At 41.9% G+C, this 22625-nt stretch overlaps 1 protein-coding gene across 2 annotated transcripts; it reads left to right on the top strand.

Annotated features, from left to right (window-relative positions):
- The first annotated feature begins 534 nt into the window (after positions 1–534).
- On the top strand, positions 535–22516 carry kmt2ba (lysine (K)-specific methyltransferase 2Ba). Of its 2 annotated transcripts, none has more exons than XM_028393914.1 (36): positions 535–894; positions 3237–4716; positions 4979–5145; positions 5409–5495; positions 5654–5810; positions 7637–7904; positions 8229–8290; positions 8390–8623; positions 8867–8976; positions 11019–11123; positions 11494–11607; positions 11771–11917; positions 12141–12233; positions 12346–12463; positions 13047–13160; positions 13243–13433; positions 13529–13627; positions 13764–13874; positions 13976–14052; positions 14247–14416; positions 14582–14649; positions 14776–14910; positions 15011–15169; positions 15251–15368; positions 15480–15558; positions 15707–15867; positions 16095–16256; positions 16341–18603; positions 18689–18802; positions 18985–19103; positions 19194–19319; positions 19422–19674; positions 19761–19871; positions 19963–20046; positions 20123–20252; positions 20901–22516. In XM_028393914.1, exons 1-36 carry the CDS (start codon positions 592–594, stop codon positions 21174–21176), a joined length of 8565 nt encoding a protein of 2854 aa, XP_028249715.1. In that variant the 5' UTR covers positions 535–591; the 3' UTR covers positions 21177–22516. The 2 variants fall into 2 exon arrangements, with proteins under 2 accessions (XP_028249715.1, XP_028249708.1); XM_028393907.1 differs by having other exon boundaries at positions 10377–11123.
- The last annotated feature ends 109 nt before the right edge of the window (positions 22517–22625 follow it).

Here is a 22625-nt window from a genome sequence, read left to right as displayed (position 1 = left end):
TATATCACGTTGAGCCTTAACAATGAATGTGTGCTGCACATGGGGGCTCCTCTGTGTCGTCACTGGTGGTGACATCTGATTTGAGTGCAGTCAGTAGTGTGTGTGGATCACATAAATCACTTCCAGATGAGGCTCAGTCCAGCTGTCATGACAAAAATATTTTCTTTGAAATTAAATTGTTTCAACCTTTTATGGTTTATGGTCTATACTGCAGAGAGTATGTAGTAAATGTACGAGGATGTAGTAGTCTATAGTGAGACTATGACTGTAAGACAGTATGTGTATGTGTATGAATGAGAGTATGACGGTAAATGTAGAGAAAGTATTAATTAGATCTCAAATGTCCTCTTATAGTTTTAAGTTCATACATAAAAACGTATCAAAACTCTCCTATTTGATGTTTTGGCTCTGTATAAGTGAGTTCGGCGGCGGTGTCGAACAGTGGGCGCAGAGCATAGCGACGCTTCGTTTTCCCATGATGCACCTGTGCTTCTTTCTATCTCGCGCCTTTGCGTCGGAGCAGTCCATCTTGCGTCTCATATCGCTGCAGTCACCCTCTGCCAGCGCGCCGTCGTGTTGTTGTAGTAAATAATGGCGGCATCGGGAGGCGGATTATCATCTCCCGCTACCGTCGCGGGTTTGAGCACCCAAACACCAGCCCGGGCTCGTTTCCCGGGCCGACCGTGCACCGCTCGCAGCAGGCTGCGGTCGGAAAAACGTACCAAACGCGGAAGGTTGGGCTCGGACGACGGGGAGCAGGCTACAGGAGGGCCGAGGCCCGTCAACATCGGCCTGGCGTTGAGCGAGGATCCGTCCCTGCTGCGCCTGCTCGGGGTGACGGAGAAGCACAGGCGGCAGAAAGATGCGGGGTTCGACTCCAGCAACAGTGAGGAGGTGAATAAACCAACATGGCAGCTAATCAGGAAAATGTTTATTTAACGGTTGAATAAAGCTAGTTTGCGTAAAAGAATGCTACCGTAAACATGTTATTTAGAAAAAGCTGTTTAGCTGACGTACAAGCTAGTTAGCAGCAACTTAGCAGCATTGCAGCTAGCCGTTTGTCTTTAGGATATGTTTCAGTAAGAGGAGAACATCCTTTTTTAGTCTTTGTATCTGCACAGATAAAGGTTTAACGGTCTATTTATTTAGATATTATATCAATAATGTTTGCTGCAACAGCCACCTACACACACTCGACAGCGTCTGTCCAGCTGAGTTTGTTTGCATAAAAAAAGGAAACTTTGGTGCTATGATAATATTGGTGTGTGTGTGTGTTTTGTTGTGGTAATCAGGAGACGTGGTTGGTTGTGGTATGATATGGTTTTGTGAGTTCCAAATTCCCACCCTGTGCTGTGACATCCTTTCGGTGTTAATTTTGTCGTAGTGAAAACGTTGCTGCTAACTTGGAGATCACACTCTCCACGTTGAAGCTATCAGCTGACTGCTCGGGTGTTTTGAACGTCAGCGTGCATCAGGAAGAGCAAAGCGTTACTAGGACGTGCTAGTACAATATAAATCTAAATACCCTCGCTATTCCCCATTTTTGCTTGTTTTAAAATAAGAGTAAAAATAATAAATCATAGCCATGTTTTTGAAGTTTTGCATCCTGCAACAAAAGTTCTGCAAGCAAAACATAACAATTCAATTATATATTCACCATTACCAGTAGTTTGACCTAATTTCAGGTTTTATTGATTGGTTGTCATGGCATGGATTGTGTTGCCAGCTTGACAATCATGCCCTGTCTCTTCAGTTTATAATTTATACAAATGATCTTGGACTATTTTTGATGAGCCATGTTTGCATGCCGTTTTTTTGTGAGCATATTTACTTCTATGCAAATGTTTAGTTAAATGCAGTTTTTACTATCAATGCAGTCTTTTATTTATGTAGAATATGTGAAATTCCTAGATTTTTTTTTTTTTAAATTATAACTTCACTTTATTTCTAGGACTATATATTGTCCAATTTAAGTAATCATGATATTGGTGTTCAGAACCTTTTTGGTGAAGGCCACTAGCCAGTCTTACTTTGCACTGGAGCTTTGCTAGACTTTTGACTGTTTAAAAAAAAGAGATCTGTACATTCTTTGCAGCCAATACTCAAAATAATTTTTGAATAGAAATGACTCAAATCTGCCATATTGTCTTCATATTTTCAAGTATGAGTATACCTACAACCACAGTGGACTTCCTTTAGGCTCAGCCAGGCAGGATGGTTGTAATGACATTATGTCATATTGGATCTAATCATATTATTTAATCTCCAAAGCAGGGGTTTTAGTGTCTGACATCAGTCGGACTTCACTGATGCAATCCCTTTAGAGAGGACTGTAACAAAGTCACATGGTTCATGCTAAAGCTTGTGGGTGATGCTCAACTGGAGTACTACACATCCCTGTGATCTGCAGTGCTGTGGAATAGAAATGATTCTGAGTATAAGGGGGTTTCACTGGTGACCAGTCTGTGGAGTAGTTATTTTACGCATAAGGATGAATGTAAGTAATTGAAGGAGGTTTTTAATCTGCTGTGGGTTTGTAGCCTCTGTATCAGAGTGAGAATGGTGCCTAGATGAAAGGAAGCTGGAGGCTGGTGTTCCACTTAAATTGTGCTTTTAAGAAGTTTGAGTACATGTTTTCAGTATTTTAATATATTGAAATACAATTCTTTAATAGAGGAATTTGACCAGAATTGACCCTTTTTGTATTTGAATGTTTTGCTTAAGCTCTATATTGATTGTTGAGAGAGTTATGCATGATATGCTTTAATTTAGACACATGCACAGAGAGAAAACATGCAGAATTGTAACATATAGCTGAGTCACAGATATGAAACAAAAGTGTTTTCATTTGGTGTCCTAAGAATCTGATGCAACAGTGGAGTAAGAGTCGAAAGCAGTGCTAATGCAGTCAGAAGTTTCATCAGTCAGTACTTGACAATCATAAACACAGAAATTAGTGAGACACCATTGGTCATAGAAGCTTCTGTAATATAAGAATAATTGAATAAACTAAAGTAATACTCAAGCAAGTTATTGAGATAGCAAAAGGCTGACAGCCCTGTGATGAGGGCACTGCCCACTAATAACACTTAGCACCTGCTAAACCCATTAATTACTGCTGAAACTGAATACTGAGAAGACAAAGCAGTTGTTTTATGATCTCAGTTCCCACTGTCACATCAAGTTTGTGTATATTGTAATTTTTCTGATTTTGGATTGTTTTTTGTTTTTTCTAGGAGGAAGATTTCACTGGGTTTGGGACCACAACAGCTCGTCCACAGAGAACTTCCACCTCTGTTCCACGATCTTCACTAAGTCAAGTGAAGTCGTCTCATGACCATTCGCCAGAAGCAAAGGCTCTAGTTGGAAAAATTATACCCAAGACCCCAAAAGCGACACTAATTGGGAAAATTGTACCAAGGTTTCCTAAAGATGACCAGTGTCTTACAGACAGTCCAGTAAAAGACAAAGAAATACCAAAGGTTGTAATTAAACTGCATGGTAAGCAGGGTGCTCTTTCTGCAAAAGACGAACATGCAGACAACCAGGCCTCAGGTACACGGAGCAGTGCAACATCAGCTGACGTTAATGTAAAAGCAGGAGAAACTGCATATTCAGGCAGCACGGACAACCAAACAGCCACTACCTCAGCTGATGGCACAAAGCAGGATAAGATAGCGAGCAATTTGATGGTTGTGAAAGGCAGAGAAAAGGCCCAAAAAGAAGTCAAAGAAGAATTGTCAGAGGACTCAGACACAAACCAGTCCCAGACACAGGTCTCTGTCCGAAGCATAAGCAGCGTTCGACGTGGGCATGGCAGACGCACGTCACAGGCAGTCACATTGTCCTTAGCATCTTTCCACAAACGACAGAGAAAGAGGATGACTAAGGGTATGGGTGCTTCTCCAGAGGCTGGAGCTGAGGCTGGAGCCCAGAGCGGAGAAGAGGCAGCAATGCCCCTAGAGTGTAAAGCAGCACAATCCTCAGAAAAACGAACATTCAAAAGACATCAACGCAAGTCTTTGTTTGGTCACAGGCGAAAGCCAACGCAAAATATGCCAAAAGTTGGTCGAGCGCGCAAAAGGCACGTTTTTTACACCTATGTACCAGTGTCCAATTCAGACACACCAATGCAGGCTGATAATGAGCAGATCCAAAGTCAGAATACCACTCCATCACAGGGTGAAGCAAGCTCTAACATCTCCTCCACACCTGTTATGAGTGTGCGGTCTTCCCGTGTTATTAAAACTCCAAAGAGGTTCTTGGATGAAGAAATGATACCCTTTCCAAAAGGCCCTCTCTCAGCGTGGATGAGGAGCCAACAGAGAGAGGATGGGAAACCGAGCACATCACTTCAGGACTCGGTTAACGATGGCTGCTCGGTACAGTCATATAGTGACTCTGTGTCTGTATTGGACAGTGAGTGTGTAGGGACAAAAATGTCATCAAAGACCAGTCCAGACACAAGCCGCATGGAAATCTACAAGAACCTCAAGAAACTGACCTTAAAACTGGCAGAGAAAAAGAAAGGCCATTCTGACATCTCAGAGGATTACACACTTGATGACAAGCCAACCTCTCAAGCAAGAAAAAGACGGAGGTCTGAGCTCATGATGGAGGAGATAAACTCTCCTGGTGTTGTGAGGAAATTAGCCGTGGTGGTGAACACTGATGTGGAGGCATCGTTGTTGCCAGCAGAAGATGCAAGTAACAAGCGTAAGTATAAACAATTTCCCCAATAATAAAGTATTTCTGATACTGATTATAAGGTTTTATGTGGCTAATTCAGCTAAATTGTAGCACTTTGTACGGATGCTTGCAGTCTTTTCACAAAGCTGCAAAATCAATTCTGAATGTTTTGATCCAAGAAAATTGTGTGATTGCATTCCTATTAGCCTATCGGTGTGTCTTTACAATAAGAAGGCATTGGTTGCGCTTCGCCTTACTTGAGTTAATTTATTCGTGCTGTGTGATACAGATGAAACAGCAAGCGGGAGCGGGGACAGCCATGACGCACTGGAAGTCAGTGGGCCAAGCCATCGAATTGGTCTCAGTGGAGCTAATAAGAGAATGCTCCACCTGTTGAAAAAGGCCAAAGTCCAGCTCATCAAAATTGATCAGCAGAAGCAGCTCAAGTTGTCACAGGTAAAAAAAAAATCCATTTTTTTTTAAAAATGATCATAAAGTATTATTTAATTCGCATTTTTTTTACATAATGCTGCAAGACACAAATACAGGATATTGTATAATCAATGTGCAGCAGAGGGATAATATTACGAATAATATTAGCTTGTTTGTGTGATTGCATATAACTTGCATATCTTAATTTGAAAATTCTTGTAATGCACAGCAATGTCGTCATAGCATCTTTAATGTAAAAGCCTCTTTTTCCTTGTCTGGAAAAATAGTTGGGCTCTGGAGAAACACGAGTGCCAGTACGTGGAAGGAGGAGGAGGAGGAGAGCTGGCCTGTCTCCCAAAGAGATTAGTCCTCAGGTAATACTTGAAAATATAAATTTAGATGTTTAAACTAGACGGTATTCATTACTTCATTTGTTTCAATTATTTGTCTAGTTAAAACAAATGAGATACAGACTGCAGGTTTGTTGTCTGTCCATGATTTCTCATTTTCAAACATTCCATTTTGTTTGCAGGAGCAGCCGCTTGGGGGTCCAAGGATCAAACATGTGTGCCGGGCGGCAGCGGTAGCTTTGGGGCAGCCTCGTGCCATGGTGCCAGATGATATTCCCAGACTCAGTGCCCTGCCACTTCATGAGAGAGAGGGCATCACTTTCTCTCCTGCTGCGGAAGGTACAGCCCATATGAGTTTTAGCAGTATAGAGAAAATGTGTTTACACTTATTGCACTGTTTATGTGCAGTTTGTCATGCAAACATAGCCCTGCTTTGTTTGCATAACAAATCATTTGGACCAGCAAAGTATACCACAAAATACAAGGAGAAAGGTGGTACCATCGATTGTAAAGGCATGAAGGGAGCAACCTGAAGCTTCTATTGAGTTTAGGATTTGAAATGCCAGAAACTGACACATAACACAATGGAATAATCTCAAGAAGGAAGACTTTCAGTTTAATTCAATGTGTCCTTGAATTTTCTCTGAAGTCTTACACAGCCTAAATGTCTCTGAAACAGCTTTGAGTGCAAGCTGTTGGAAAATGTTGCAAGCTTGTTGCAGCTGTGGATTACATGGGTCACTGGTTTTTTGTGTTTTCGTTTTGTTTGTTCTTGGGGAGTTTCACCCAGCACCACAAAACCAGTGTTTACACTGTTTCTCACAGTCAATGATGCTTCCTTGGTAAGAGGACACTCAGGAAGTGTCTATAAAAACTCTGACCACTCGGTTCTTAATAAAAATCACAGATCCCCCAGACATCAGAACAGTCCTTCAGAGACAAAAATGTTCTAGAAAAGTTGCCATTGAAGATTCTTCCTTGACTTTGAGAAACATGTACTGTTGTCACTACTGGAGCTATAAAGGCTAATGTTAGATTTTGAAAAAAACAGTGTTTTTTTGGGATGCAGTTAAGAACAAGGTTCGTTAGTCACATTATTCCATATTTTTCCTTCTCCGGCGTGTTTTAAGAATTTGCCTGAAATGATTAGGAAACCGCAATGTAACTTTCTGAACAGTTCAGACAATATATCCAGAAAATATCAGCTGGTGCTTTTGTGTAGTTGATGTTACTACAACTCTGAAAACTCAGGATTACTACATCAGTCAAAACTCTGAATGTAAAAGAATAGATGGACTTGATTCTTGGTGTAACAGTGTTCTCAGGTAGGTTAACTTTTCAGTCCAATTTTATCCAGAATGGTTCATTAGTGTTCTCTGTTAAATTTATTTCAATCATTACCTTTGCCCTGCTAGTTTATTATACTGAAAACACAGACAAGCTAAACATTTATTTAAAAACTAATTTAAAATTTGTAGTCATAAATACACAACAGACAAAAGACAATGAACACAATTTTCAAAATTTATGGCAATCATAACATGCTGAGCAAAAAAAAATTGCTTTGTTAGCTCAATGTAGTTGTAACTAAAATATCTGCCAGCAAAAATATCTTTTGTCACACACAGATTAGCCACCGCTGTTGGAAAGCTATACCCAACACTGGTCAAGTGAGCATCACTCAGTATGAGGTGAGGAAGTGCTGTTTGACAAATAGACTCATTAAACACACTTAGTGCCAAGAGAAAAACGTGATTCTTTCACAACGATGTGCCATATGCATCATTTAAAATTCAATGTCTGAAGTAGCTTTGTGCCGGTTGGCATTAAAATACTTTCAGTGGGGAATTCTATAGGATGTCATTAAGTTTCAAAATGTTAAGTAAGGGAGTTTCCACCAGTAATAGATTGACTGAATTTGATTATAGAGCATCTCTAGATTTCTAACACTTCAGGCTGCCACAGTAAGCTGTAGAAACTAAGCTTGCTTACTGGATAAAAGTCCAGTTAATATGGATTTTGGCATCTCCAGTCACAGAAGAGAGATCTGTCTCCAGAAGACTGGTTTGTAAAGATGTCAGAAACACATCACATGTTCGTAATGATGATTCAGCTCATGTGTGTTTTGGTTCTTTTTACCCATCCTCTCTGTCTCTCGCCTGCAGATGTGGCAGATGATGACGATGATGATCAGGGCAGGGCCCAGTGGGTTGTCTCTCAGGAAAGCATCCAGCGCAGGAGGAGGAGGGGGAGGGGGAAGGGCCACAAGTTCAGAAGAAGGAAGATACTGAGTCAATATGGAGGAATGGGAGTCCGCTCCAGACGCTGTGGAGTATGCAAGGGCTGTTTGGTAATGGAGGACTGCGCCAAGTGTATGAACTGCCTGGATAAACCCAAGTTTGGGGGACCTAACACCAAGCGGCAGTGCTGCATGTAAGTTTAAACCAAACACAGGTTCAGGCAGGCTGGAAAAAAAGTCTAATGTTGTGAGGGGAGGACTTCCAAGTTTTATTTAAAGAACACAATAATTATCTTTATGCTTTGTGTCTGAATAATTGTTAGGAAATTGTTAGATCTATCGATGATGATTTTACATTATATATTGGCTTTTGATCAGTGTTACTAAAAAGAAGTCTTAAATTAGTCTTAATCCTAAACATTCCAGATAATTAAAAAAAAGGTTGGCTATTGTAAATATAACACATCAACCTTTTGTTGAACACATAAATGACATTTTGCCATATCCTATGCTTGTAGATATAAGAAGTGTGAACGGATTGAAAAAGCAAAGATCCAGCGTATTGTCAGGCCATTTAAAGGTATGTCTCTAAACAAACATTGAATTCTTTTTTTTTATCCAGTTCACCTTAATATAAATTTAGTGCACATATTTAATCACAAGACTCTTAATTTCTCAGTCCAAGCAAGGGGCTATTTAGGCTCCATGTCCAGCAGTGATGATGCAAACTGGGGTCGTGGAGATGCAGGCGAAGGATCACCCTCAGTGGCCAGGAAGTCCCTACGTAACATCACACCACGCTCTTACAGCAGCCTCCTTAAATCTGACTCTGAAGAAGAGGACGGAGTGGAGGAAAAGACGAAGGCAGATAAATCGATGGGCAAGACAATTGCAGCTTCTGCTAGCAACCAAGGTATTGAAAGCTTTGTTCTTTTGCTGATTTTTCGGAGATGGTTTGCTTGATGCTGCTGTTCATATCAGAGCTTTGTTAATAGTAAGGATATTTTGTCAAAATATAGGTAGCACATCACTAATTACCATGATTATTGTCCTCATTAGCAGATTGAAAGAACAGAATAAATGGGAAGGAGCAGTGTAAGTTTTATTTTCTTGCCAGTCGATCTGTGTTTTAGGTTTGTGCATTTTATTTTTGAAGATCTAGCATCTGAGGAGCGTGGTCTACAGCTAGACGACCAGACGGCTGAGACCATGAAGCATCGGCGGCTGTTCTCCAAAGCCGCTGGCAGCAGGCCTAAAGCTTACAAGGTAAACACACCATGCAGGTTTCCTCTCGTCGTCTCTAATGGGTCTGCATCTTACTTTCAGTTTTCTCTTTATCATTTAAACCCTCTGTTTTGGAATGAGAAATTCTAATAATACCTTTTCAAATTCAGACTTGCTAATCTTCTGTTTCTGACTTTGAGCTTCACAGAGCATGTGCTGTTGCAGTTTTATAAATTATGGATGAAGTAAGCTTTTATAGCATGCTTTTTAAGACGCAAGTATATGTCAAGTATATTTTGTTTGCATGCCTATGGCAGTCCTGGCTCAGATTTGGATATTAGTCAGTGTTTTAAATGAAAAGGGAACTCATTAAACAAAATTCACATTTTATGGTGGATCTGTTGGTTGCTTGGCAACATGATGGTGAACCTGAAATTTGTTATAAATATTAGAAACCAAATAGTTTTTATTTAGGCCACTTTCCTATGATTATAATCAGAGCTGATGTGTTGCCTTACACTTACACTTGATTTACTTTTGGAAGGCTGTTCGCTTTGTTATGATTCAAGCTATGATGTGTTTGTTGGCTGTAAGTCTTTGCTTGCTGCTTATACCTGCTGGCTTTGGATTTTTTTTTTTTAAATATATTTCAACTAACTTACTATGCAGCTTTGCACTTTTGGGATCAGTGTGTGTTTATATACTTTCAATCCTTGTTGCTCTATCTTAAAGAAGATTTTTGCATCTTTTACCTTAAAATTATAAATCTGCCTTGTTGCAATTCTTCAAAATTCCTAATTACCCTTACAAAATTAATGTGTAAGGATTTGCCTCATCTGTGTTTGTTGGGTTGCAAATTGGTGTTTATCCGGTTATCCTGCACTGAAAAATTTGCATCGTCATTATCACGGCTCTTTCCATGTGCTAGAGCTGTGTATTGGTTTGCCAGCCTCACTCCTGTGGTGCCCTTGAAAGTATGTGTAGATTAGTGGTGGAAGTCCCACCTCTACCAGGAAACCCTTATTTTGTGTTTTCTGTGTGTACCGCTGCAGGTGCAGTCTGTTTTCAGTAGAATTTTCTAATGTAGTGATGGGAATCCATAATTTATGAAACTTCCTCCATTCTATAATTTTTCTCTTGCTTTCAATCTGTATTTCCTAATGTTTACTTTATAGTACTTGGATTTCTAATTGTTTAGTTTTGCTTTCTGCCCTGTACTGTAGTGAGTGCATCAACACATAGACACACTTCTTCATATCTATGCTGCTACTAGAAGCGTTCACTAAATTTTAATTTAAAACGTTTTAATCTCAAATATGTGCTGCACCTTTCTTTTTCTGTCACTTTGGGTGCTGTTGGTCGCCGTCTCTGCATGTTACTACTCTTAGTGTAAATTTGGAACCTGTCACGCTGGTTGGCTTAGGCAGTCCCCTCCTTCGCAGGCACAGGAGAACATGGAAGAGACGGAGCCCAGAGAAACTGGACCCAGACCGTCTAGGAGCCCTATGCCGAAGCTGCAGAAGCAGCTACAAATACGCTTACACCGTCTGCCTGATTCTATCCTACGGTCTGCTGATAAATTGTTGCTGCAGCAGTCACCCCAGTCCCTGGATCAGTGTGTCACACAGTCACATCCACTGTTGTCTCAACTTTTAGTACAGCCTGCTATTTCGCATCCATCGCTGTCCAAAACAAACGCTCCTGCAGAAGCGCCTCAGCCTGAACTGAAACCTGCTCCTTCGGTTTCACTGAACCCCATTACAGACTCTCCTCAGAAAACTCTGCTGATTTGTTTGCACCGTTTGCCCAAGTCTGCAGTGCCAGCTTTGCGTTTGCACAAAATAAAACCATCGTCATCATCTCCTCAACAACGTTCACAGTCTGTACAGCGCTCAGCTCTGAAAGAGGTTTCGTCAGTTGTACCAAAGCTTCCTAAGACTGTCTATCCAAGCACTGAGTTACAGGAGGGCGCTCGGGAGGATTCGCAAAAGGAACATCATGAAGAGGACAATGAGGATTCATCTGTAAAAGGGACAGTGCTGCAAAACTGTCCAACTGACCCACACTATGTCCTTCGTTCTCAGAGTCCTGCAGAGTGTGCATCAGTGAACACCCTGGCGGGGTTAACTAATGGATTACCCCAAAAGGGCCTGTCGCAGAACAAGTACAAGATTCGTGTGGATTTCAAGGTGAGTCCTATTGACTAAATTTTTTTAGTATTGGCATAGCTGTAAAATAAAATATAAATCAGTTTCTATTTGTTACATTTTTTGAAATTCTGAAGACAAAGAGCAAATTTGTAATGAGTACATAAAAGATGTGCCATGAGCTGGCCACACAGTTTTTCAGCCATTCTGCCCACCTCCGTTTCAATACAGTTACTTGCTAAAGCAAGCAAAAATTTTAATTTATTTTAGTCTTTTCTGTTGATTGGAAATTAGACCTGACCAGGGTACTTGTGTATGAGGACAAGCTACGCCACCATGCTTATTGAGCTAACGTGGCATCCTCAACCAAAGAGAGAATCCCTTTCCTAATGTTGCTGTGTGTCTTTAACAGGAGGACTGTGCTGTCCAGAATGTCTGGTTAATGGGTGGCCTTAGTGTACTTGCTTCTGTCCCATCGACTCCACAGCCCGTTTGTTTGTTGTGTGCCAGTAAAGGCCGATACGAGGTAATGTAGCATTTCATTTCTGTTTCTACTTCACTGTTGGAAAAAACCTCTTCCATGTTTGTTAATAAAAACCATCATGGAGGCTGTCAAAACCTCTAAAGCAATGTTTTAAATGTGTTTTGATGATGTACAATACAAATAATTTGTGTTCATCTTCCATCAGATGATATTCTGCCAGATCTGCTGTGAGCCTTTCCACAGTTTCTGCCTCACACCTGAAGAGCGCCCCCAGGACGAGAACAAAGAGAACTGGTGCTGCAGGCGCTGTAAATTCTGTCATGTGTGTGGGCGCAGAAGCAAGAGCACAAAGGTATGTAGCACTGGTAAAATTAATAACGGGAAGGATTTTGTGTAATGCAAATTTTGTGTTTGTTGCTTGTAATACATTTTTAAAGTACCGTAACAGACTGCTATTCAGTTATAATATATATATAAAATGTGCACAAGGATCATTTTAATGTTGACAGACGTGCTTGTCGCATATAAATATTTCTTATTAAACTCTAAATACTATCCCCTCTTTCCCCCCATAGCCTGTTTTGCAGTGCAGGAGATGTCAAACCTCTTACCACCCTGCCTGCTTGGGACCAACATACCCTAAACCAATGAACTGCAGCATGCCCTGGGTAAATACTTGTATAACCTAAAAGTATAATAGAGTTTTCTTCTCGTATAAACACCTACTTAATATTATCTGAAAAACACAGAAGCAAACAGATTTGTGTTTTGTTTGTGTAGGTGTGCATGACATGCATTCGCTGTAAAAGTTGCGGTGTCACTCCTGGAAAGTCCTGGGACTTGGCCTGGAACCACGATCAGGACCTCTGTCCTGACTGCACTTCTCTCCACAAAAAAGGTAACAACTCTTTTAAAACATGCAGATGTTTCTAAAGGCTTGACTTTTGTTTTGTTTTACTTAATATAGGGCTGATGGCATTGCTAAACATAAGAGTAGTTTCAATGGACTTAAATATCTGTTTGCTTTATATGCATTAAATGAGTGTGAGAAAATGCACCACATAACTGCACAATAGATGCTAGCAGAGAGAACAGGGTCAGCAACAGCAGATGTCTGTTTTTTTTGTGGAAAATTGTCTTATGTATGGATGTATTTTTATCAACTATAAGGACTCACCCAAGAAGCTGATGTGGGGGGGTCTGTCAGTGTTTTCCAAAACTCCATCCAAAATGCAACCCTGTAGTTTTTCAGCTGAAAATGGGGTCAGCAGCATTTTTAAAACTTTCTGTTTTAGATGTCCTGAAGTACTGTAGAAGTGTAGAAGTTAGTAATAAATATATCAAAATGGTATTAGTTTGGATGTAGTCAAATTTAAGCAAACACGCCAGTGTTGCTTAGATAATCTACACGAATGACACTAGTGTGTGTGTGTGTGTGTGTCACACTATCCCAACTGATCTACATTGTGTCTTAACATCAGGTAATTTCTGCACTGTCTGCCACAAGTGCTATGAGGACAGCAGCCAACATTCACAGATGACTCAGTGTTCAGTGTGTAACCACTGGATTCATTATGGATGTGAAGGGGTTTCAGGTGAGCACCTTTCACAATAAAGATGGTTTAGTGTTTTGTTGATTTTAAGAATACCAAAGTCGTGTTGTTGTTGTCATTTCAGAGGAGCTGTTTAACCTGCTGTCCTGTCAGTCAGAGAAAGTGGTTTTCACCTGTTCACCCTGCAGTCAGCAAAAGACTAAACAGAGAAGCTTAAAGGAAGAGCTACAGAGCAGGCTGATCAGCAGGCTGGAGGAGGTGCTCACTGACCTCCTCGCCTCCAAAAACACTCGGCACCTTATCATGTGCAAAGAGGTAAGATGTCAGCATGTTAAACATGGTGCTTGCCTGTACAAAAAAAAGCACAGCTACAGCGGGCCTCTTACTTTGTCGCTTAATTTGTCTTTCAGTGTCAGGAAAAGAAGACCTCATCTTTCAGGGAACTGCAACAAGTCTGCGATCTTCAAGCTGTGGAGAAGAAGTTTGAAAGGAGTGGTTACACCTCAATAGTAAGTACATTTTTCTCAGATCCAACATGTGATAACTTTTCCCTTAAACCCATGGAAATGGAATGCTATGTTTTTTCCTCAATGAGACGTTCCTGGCAAAAGCTCTGACCTCTTTTTTTTTTTTTTTTTTACCCAGAAATCTTTCCATATTGATGTTGTATCTGTGATGAAGAGATGGCTAAAAGAAGAGGAACTTCTACCTGAGGACCAGAGACCAACTGTTCAGTCCAGGTCACACTATATCAAAGTAAGCTTCTTATTGCTCTTTCATTTTACCATAGGTTACTGCACTTTTCCTCTTTTTGTTTTGTTTTATGTGATCACATCTTTTTTGTGTGTGTCTGATAGGTGATGAGGCGGGTTTTCTGCTGGTTCCCAGCACACAATCTAAAAAACTGGAATTTATTCTTTGAAGAATTCCCCAGGTGAGTACACTCTACTAAACATTACTCTATGAACATAAACAAGTCATCAGGTTGGCCAACACACTTGTTGGATGCATTGACAAACCTAATAAATTTAAATTGGAATAACTAAGAGATCATAAAAGTGTCACTCAGGGTGCTCTATTAGATGGACAATTGTCTCACAAGGTCTGTTCTTATCCTTTGTTTTTTAGTGGCATGCTCCCTGAGGCGGTTCTCCCACCATCTAATGAGCACAGCTATGCACAGTGGTTGGAAAGGACCTACCAGCTCAAGGAGTCTAGGGGCCCACAACTGGGTAAAACAGACACGGTTACAGCACAGCAGTCCGATGCATCGCACAGCCTCCCTCTGCATCCACACGGTATGGAAACTATTGTCATCTGTCATGTGAAGCTAAGGAATGTGATCTAGTCAGAACTCCTCTGTAGAAAGGGGTCACATTTGTGCAGGCTTTTTGTTTGCACCAGCAAAAATAAGGAGTGTCCTTATGATAGATACAATTTAATATTGTTATGTTTATGTCCAGAGTCCACCAAGGCCGATGATTTGAGGCAGTGCGCCCTGTGCCAACAATATGGAGACTCTGCACCCAGAGTGAGTTTTGCTGCCTTACGGTGTTTTTATTGGAAGGCTTTAACTAATAGACAATGTGTATACTGTATATTGTCTTGCCTCTAATCTTACAAGTTAGAAACATCTTCTGTGTCTTTGTTTTGATAGGAAGCAGGACGGCTGTTATACTTGGGGCAGAATGAGTGGGCCCATGTAAACTGCTGCCTTTGGTCTGCGGAGGTGTATGAGGACAGTAGCGCTCTCCTACAAGTGCACAGTGCTGTCTCAAGGGGGCGCCACCTGGTAAGACATTGTCACAAAACAAATCATGTATTTGATACAAGATATGACCAAAAATTACTTATGGCTGTATATTTGAATTTTCTTGTCCTTTATCCTCCAGCGCTGTGATCGTTGCGGGCAGTCAGGAGCCACAGTGGGCTGCTGTCTCGCCACCTGTCAGAGCAATTTCCACTTCATGTGTGCTCGTGCCCAAAACTGTGTGTTCCAGCGGGACAGGAAGGTGTACTGCTACAGACACCGGGATCTTGTCAGTGGAAAGGTATGAAGAATAGTTTTTTTGTAATATAAATTACATTACTTAGACACACCATACATTGATCATTGTTACATTGCCCTCCAGGTAGTGTCTGGGAAAAGGTTTGAAGTCTCTCGGCGGATGTATGTGGACTTTGAGGGAATCAATCTCAGAAGAAAGTTCCTCACAGGCCTAGAACCAGAATACATACACATGACCATAGGTAAAAAAAAAACATCTGGATGTTATTGATTTGAGCTGCAGGATTCCACAAAGGTGAAATGAACCAAGATCTTAATATGCTGAACTCCATCCTGTATTTCGTTCTTTCCAGGCTCTCTGCAGATTCAGAAACTTGGTGTGTTGTCAGAGCTGTCGTCTAATGGGAGGATGCTATATCCTATAGGCTATCAGTAAGTGGTCACTATGTAGGCGTATTCATGCAATTCAGGACTGGTGTCTTTCTCCCCGACACATTATTAGTGACCGTCGACCAATTTTCACTGCAACAAAAATTCACATTATCTAATTACGTGCTTCCTCTCTTTATTTTAATTCTAGATGTTCTCGGCTTTACTGGAGCACTGTGGACCCCCGCAGGCGCTGCAAGTACACCTGTAAAGTGACAGAAGTGAGTACACCTCTTCCTGGTGAAGAGCAAGATCCGAAGTGGGAGCAAGAAGAGAACCACACCATAGTCCACAGTCCCCACCGCCACAGAGGTGAGCAAGACGTGACAGATTTTACCTAATACAGCCATGAGTGACAAAAGGGAAACAAAGTATCAACAGCTGTGGGCCATAAATAACAAATAACGATAAGTTAAGCAGAATAAAATAAAATAAGAATTAGGATGTCAATTTTTAAGAAATAACTCGAATAATAATAATCTTTTAATTAGGTTTGAATTATATATAATGTGAGCACTGTTGCTTAAACTTTCTTTCAGATATGGAGTCCCCAGATCGTTTAAGCTCCTCATCTAGTCCAATAAAATCCACCACCCCATCACCCAACTCTAAGCTGCACAACATAGCTGGATCTAAGAGTCCTGGTTACACACAGACCAGGAGACCAGCAGGTGGATCATCTCGACCTCTACCATCTCCAGGTGAACAGATGTAGATTTTTTTTGTCGACTCTTGAAATTTGTCTTCCTACCTTTGTTTCACGCATTTATTTTTGATGCTTTCAGGGTCTGCTCTTCCCAAGTCGCATCACATCCTGACACTAAGGGACCTAGACGAAACCCGTCGTCCTCGCAGGCTCTCATCAAGAAGCCGCTGCAGTTCCTCACCAACCGAGAACGACCCATCTGGACCAATGACCCTCCGCTCAGGTGGCACTATCAACTCCAGATGTGCCCTGTTCAGTTCCCCTCCAAGATCCAACTTTAGTTCAGCGTCCCCCCCACTCTCACAACACAACTCAACATCTCCAGTCTGGAGCTCCCCGCCTAGGTCTAACTCCAGCCTTTCCGCAGGACTGTCCCCTCACCAAGGAGCCACCACTCACTCCCCCAGAGGCAGGCAAAACTTTAAAATTACCACTCCAGTTTCTGCTGAGGTTCCCCAAGACTTCCTGGCATCTTCTGAAGCAGAAGATGCAGCTGTAGCAACAACAAATGGGATCTCACTCGCCCCCGAAAATCTGGAGGAGGACGTAGCCCACCTGATGTCCCAGGAGCTGCCCTACACTGCTTTTGACACTGACACAGAAGTAGCAGTGGCCTCGATGCTGAATGCTAAGCTGGAATTTGACGAAACTCTTCTGTCTGAAAATGTGGCACTTAGGGGAGAGGTGGAAGGTGTAGTGCAGGATGTTGAAATGCAGGAAGAGAATCATGACTCTGAAGAGGAAGACTCAAGCCACTACTTCAAATTTTCCCGCACAGTGGTGTGCGACACCACAGGTGGCTCAGATGCCACAGGTCAGCCCCCTTCAGCTCAGTCGATCTCACAATTAGATGGGGCAGACGGTGGGTCAGAGAGTGATGAAAGTGAGGCTGTCGCTGAGGACACAGAACTTGAAGAAACTAACATTCACACCAACCATAATACACCTACTAAACAATTAACAGTGGCTCTAAAGAGGTTGGAGTCTGTCTACACTGTGTCGAACACGGCCACACTTGAACATGAAATGCCTGAAGCAGAGTTACAGGAAGGTTTGTCACCGTCTGCAGATCTCGAAACAACCTACACAAACAATGACCTGTCAGTTCAGGAGGAAGAAGTCCCGATGACCTCTGAAATACCTCAAAATGAAGTGTTTCTGGATTCAACCACAGGCCATTTTGTTTCTGCTGAAGATGGTGCTCTGGCTTACCCCCAAAAAATTGCGGATGACTCATCCACAGACTCTTTTGAAGGATTTAAGGATGATTTAAAAGATCCAGATTATTCTCCAGAGCCAGCAACCAAAAGATCCCCCACTGCACAGACAAAAACTGTCTTTGTGAAGGCGAAACCTCCTGGATCAAACTTCAGGGGCTTATCCCCGAAACCGTGTGTTCCACTGCAGCCTAAACTCCATGTGAATTTGCCCGCTCAGCCTGGACAGAGTAAAAATAGCGTGCCTGTTTCTGTTGCTGCTCACAGTGTTAGTGCAGTCCCACGCCTTGTAACATCCCCCATTGTTATCAACGGTTTAACCTCTTTACCCATTCAGCCGAGTACTGCAGGAGGAAGAACCATCTCTATCCACTTGAACTCATCCAAGCCAGGAAATCAGCAGCAGGTGGAGACTGCGAATCAGGCTGGTGGAGCTAACTCCTCCCCAACCCAGGCTCCCTCTCCTCAGGTTCTGTTGGTCAACCGTCAAGGTCAGATCCTTATCAAAGATCCAAGATCAAACACGTATCAGACACTCAGTGCAAATTCACCTGCCTACAATAAGATCAGCCAGATCGCCAGGGTTCTCCACAGTGGCACCACATTGAATCCCTCTGTACCCCGTATCATCGTAAAGGCTCGCCCCAGCACTTCTCCTGGTAATGTGCCTCCAGCCAGTAACCACACAACATCCGAGAGAAAATTTATTGTCAGAGTGCTGCCGGTAAAAAGCAGCACTTCCACAGCCTCCACAACGCCTGCCAGTGCACAGTGTGTTCCCAACCCAAATGAAGAAAGCACAGCCCAGTCCATCATTGAGAAAGCAATGGCTTCTCACCGTGAATCAGAAAGGACACAGCCCATCATCTTCAGGAAAACGGGATACCCAAAGACCAAGCATAAAAAAATGTCACAGTGTCCAGATCTGAGGACAGAAGACTCAAATCAGTCATCAGCTGGATGCTCAGTGAGTGGAATCATTAATGAGCGGACATCTTTTCCATCACGGCAGCAGGTGAGAGTGAAGAGAGTATCATCGCTGTCCGAGAGGCCCTCTAGGAAGAAATCAAAGTTGGACCTCTTGAGGGATCCATCAAGTGAACCAGAAACCGTTAATGAAGTCAGGTATAAAGGTGTTTTATTTGCAAAATTAAAATAAAAAAGGGGGAAAGCAAAATATAAAATACAGTATCTGAATTTCTGCTGACAGACCGAGTGGTGTGAGAATGAAAGCTCCGTCCACGAAAGACGTCCTTGATCTTGACCGGGAGATTATGCCTGAGCCGCTGAGGATCACTGCTCCACCAGCTCCTCCACCCTCCAGGTTAGTTTTTGAAACCTCATTTAGAGCTGCTAATTCGTGCTTAATATGAGGTATATAAATTGGAATTCAGGGGCAGATAAGGATTATATACTGTACTGAAAAACATCCTGATTATTCTTTGTTTTTTTTAAAACAATTATTATTAATTGTTATCATCTTCTTTGTGTGTCCTTCCTGTTTAGGCGTCCTCAGATTGAAAATCCACCTACATATGCACAAACCAAAAGCAACAGTCAGAGTAACACACACACATGGGTCAGCGCTCGCCATGGAGACCTTTCTGAGTGGGGACCTTATTCAGGTATGTGTCATGGCAGGAGTCAAATCTGTAATTAAAACATTTGTGTAACAGTAAATACATTTACACTGACACCTATCTCATTTCCTCCAGGTTTTAGCTCAGATGAAGATGCACCTACACTTAAATATAGTAAGAAAACGTACATGAACCAGCCCCATCTGCGCTTTGAAATCACCAGTGACGATGGCTTTAGCGTTAAGGCTAACAGTATAGAAGGTAAGAGCTGTTCTTAATATGTTTGATCTATATGTGTGATTGAACTTATGCAGTGAGGAAAATAATAATCTCGCCACCACTCTCATCTCTTTGCTTTCTCAGTTGCCTGGCGTGCTGTGATTGACCGCGTCCTTGAAGCCCGAGCCAACTTCCACCTGAAGCAGCTGCCTCTGGGTGGGATGAGTGGGCCACGGGTGCTCGGCGTCGTCCATGATGCTGTCATCTTCCTGCTGGAGCAGCTGCAGGGTGCTGCAAACTGCAAACGCCACCGCTTCCGTTTCCACCGCTGCGATGACATTGAAGAAGAGCTTCCCCTCAACCCAAGTGGCTGTGCGCGAGCGGAAGTCTACACACGGTACAGATGCGTTCATTTGCATTTTGTTTGCTTTAATAAGCTTTAATGGGGGTGATTTATTAATTACTTGTGTTTCCTTTTATTAGGAAAGCTACTTTTGATATGTTCAACTTCCTGGCATCACAGCACAGAGTGCTTCCTGACATAGTCGGCCCCTTTGATGAAGAGGAGGATGAATTCCCTTTGAAATCTTCAAGGTTTGTGTGCCACTTTAACCACATTTAAATTCACTCAAAGGATGTAATTCATCAAATAGCGTGTCTTTGCTGACTCTGCTGTCTTCACCAGGCGAGCCACCAGCAGTGAGCTTCCCATGGCAATGAGGTTCAGACACCTGGAGAAAATCTCAAAGGAAGCAGTAGGAGTTTACAGGTAATGACTGCCATTAAAAACTATGACAAAATATTTGTTTTTATGTCCAGAATAACTTATGCTACTCAAATTTTAGGTCTCCGATTCATGGCCGAGGACTTTTCTGCAAGAGGAACATTGATGCTGGAGAGATGGTGATCGAGTATGCTGGGACAGTTATTCGTTCTGTCCTGACTGATAAGCGAGAGAAATATTATGACGGCAAGGTGAGTAATACGGACTTTAGATATCGTCATCACTTCTACCTGATGTATTATTATTGTTACTATTTCTGTAGGAGCAAAACATTGCCCACCAATCCCCTGAACCACAAAACTTAAAGAAGAATATTTAGAATTTTCGACTAAAGTCTTAGCTTTGACTTGAGATAGTGGATTAAAAACACTAATTGACTGACTAGCAAAGAGGCAGCATTGTGACTTTAAAGGTAGGGTAGGAGATTTCATTCTGATGTTAAATTAGTGTAACTTCTCTTTACAATCCGATAGCAACCACTTAGTTCGGCAGTTTCGCATTAAAGCGAAAAACATTAATCATCTGCGGAAGCTATAAAATGCTAAAAACATCAGCCAATCCTCCGGGACGACCCTGCGCGGAGTATTGGCTGGATGTCACTCTGTTCCTGCTCTGCGCGCACCAGAGAGGTACGTGCATGATGGCCAAAGTCACAGACCGCAGCTCGTCTTCAGGTAATGCGCGTCCATGTGATTGGGAGGCGTGGGGCGTGTGTTTACTTTTGAAATCTGGCTGACTCTCACTGAGTTTTCAAAATCTCCTACCCTACCTTTAGGCTGCTGTGACTGCACTGTAAAAGTGAAAATAATGACTTAATATTGTTTGTCGCTGTTCATCAGGGCATCGGCTGCTATATGTTCCGCATTGACGACTTTGACGTGGTGGACGCCACAATGCAAGGCAACGCGGCGCGGTTCATCAACCACTCGTGTGAGCCAAACTGCTACTCTCGTGTCATCAACGTGGATGGCCGCAAGCACATTGTCATCTTCGCCCTGAGGAAGATCTACCGGGGCGAAGAGCTCACGTATGACTACAAGTTCCCCATCGAGGACGAGAACAGCAAGCTGCACTGCAACTGCGGGGCGAGACGCTGTCGTCGGTTCCTGAATTAGCACATCGGGACACATCAGCATCAAAGAAGCCATTTATTTGCCCCACTCTGAAATTCTGAAGGTGGATGTAGCCATAAGAAGGAGGTACATCTCGTTGTTGAAAGCTACTGGCAGCGTGTGTGTTATTTCTGTCCTCTGCACTGCCGTTAGCAGAAACCAGATAAGAGCCATAATCAAAGCTTGAGATGAAGTTTTATGAGTTGAGCTGCTGGATATGTGGTCTGGTTTGTTCAACCATCTCACGCACCACACCCTTAGGTTGTTGTCAGCAGCCTCTGCTGGAACTGGGGCTAGACAGCAGCCAGGAGGTGATCACCACCACCACCACCTGAAGAGGGATCACTTGCTTTTGTAAATACGAGAGAAGGATGAGAAGAGTGTATTAAGCACCTTCACTGGCAGCAGCAGACACATGTTTTTTCTATTTCAGTCGACTTTCGATGCACCTTCTATACAGTGTACTGCAGCTACATTTTAACTTCATTCTGGTTACAGCAGCTATACATGAGCAGGGACTCTTGACATATTTAGGTGCTGATGACATTCATCCCAAACTAGTTTTAATAGAGTCACCCAAACCCTTTTTCTGCCTCCAGCCAGTTCCTGATTTTATTTCTAACAGCAGAGACAGATCTAAATGCTTTTATCTTCACTATTACTGTTGTTTTTGTGTATTTTAAGGCCTATGAGGGAGAGTTACTTTGGTGTAGGGTGCAAAAAGAATCTTTTCTCTGCACAGTCTCTTCTAAATCTTTTTGTGTATTTGAACAATAAATGTATATTCAACAAACCAATTGAAATAAATATGTTTGAGCTTTTAACTTTGAAGCTGTCAAACAACTGAAACTACTGCTGAGTGAAGATCATAAGTTATTTTTTCTGCTGTTTTGCACCCTTTTCCTCCTGTACTACCTCAGGGGCATTATGAAGTGAAATTTAATTTACACATTTAGAGTATAAACAGTTTTTTTTTTCATTCTGTTCCTCAGTATTTCTAATCATTACAGGATATTACATCAGTACTAATAATTAAAGAGGTAGCTGCCATTTTGTTGTTTGTTGTTGTTGTGCACCCACACTTGCCTAGTTTTGGCTGAAGGCTGGCAGCTGTGGACTTTTGTAGGATTAATAATTGAACCTGATGCTCAGATCTTTGTTACATTATCAGTTCATTATTGATCCTAGCCTGTACATAGTTGTATAAAGAGTTTTCTAAACCTGTTAAATATTTTTTTACCCACGAGTTTCTTTTTATTTATGTTCAATAAAATTTGTTCAAAGTTTGATTTCACTGCGCCAATGTTTTTACCATTTGGTATGTAATAAATGGATTAAAATTCCATGGCATGTTTGAATTTTATGTTACATGTTTATGCTGTAGGTGAATTATGTCAGAAGTGACTTTCCTTATTGGGTGGATCTTATATTCAGATTTTAGAGCTTTGATAA

This window comes from Parambassis ranga, chromosome 2 (assembly GCF_900634625.1).
Source record: "Parambassis ranga chromosome 2, fParRan2.1, whole genome shotgun sequence".
Lineage (NCBI taxonomy): Eukaryota > Metazoa > Chordata > Actinopteri > Ambassidae > Parambassis > Parambassis ranga.
The sequence above is the reverse complement of the archived record's forward strand: the minus strand, read 5'-3'. Positions and strand labels throughout refer to the sequence as shown.

Bases quoted from the DNA above. Each gene is read 5' to 3' on its own strand.
- kmt2ba (XM_028393907.1), top strand. From the start codon at position 592: ATGGCGGCATCGGGAGGCGGATTATCATCTCCCGCTACCGTCGCGGGT. The intron at 8,624-8,866 runs GTATTGAAAGCT...TTATTTTTGAAG, and splicing joins AGCTTCTGCTAGCAACCAAG to ATCTAGCATCTGAGGAGCGT. The intron at 14,417-14,581 runs GTATGGAAACTA...GTTTATGTCCAG, and splicing joins CCTCCCTCTGCATCCACACG to AGTCCACCAAGGCCGATGAT.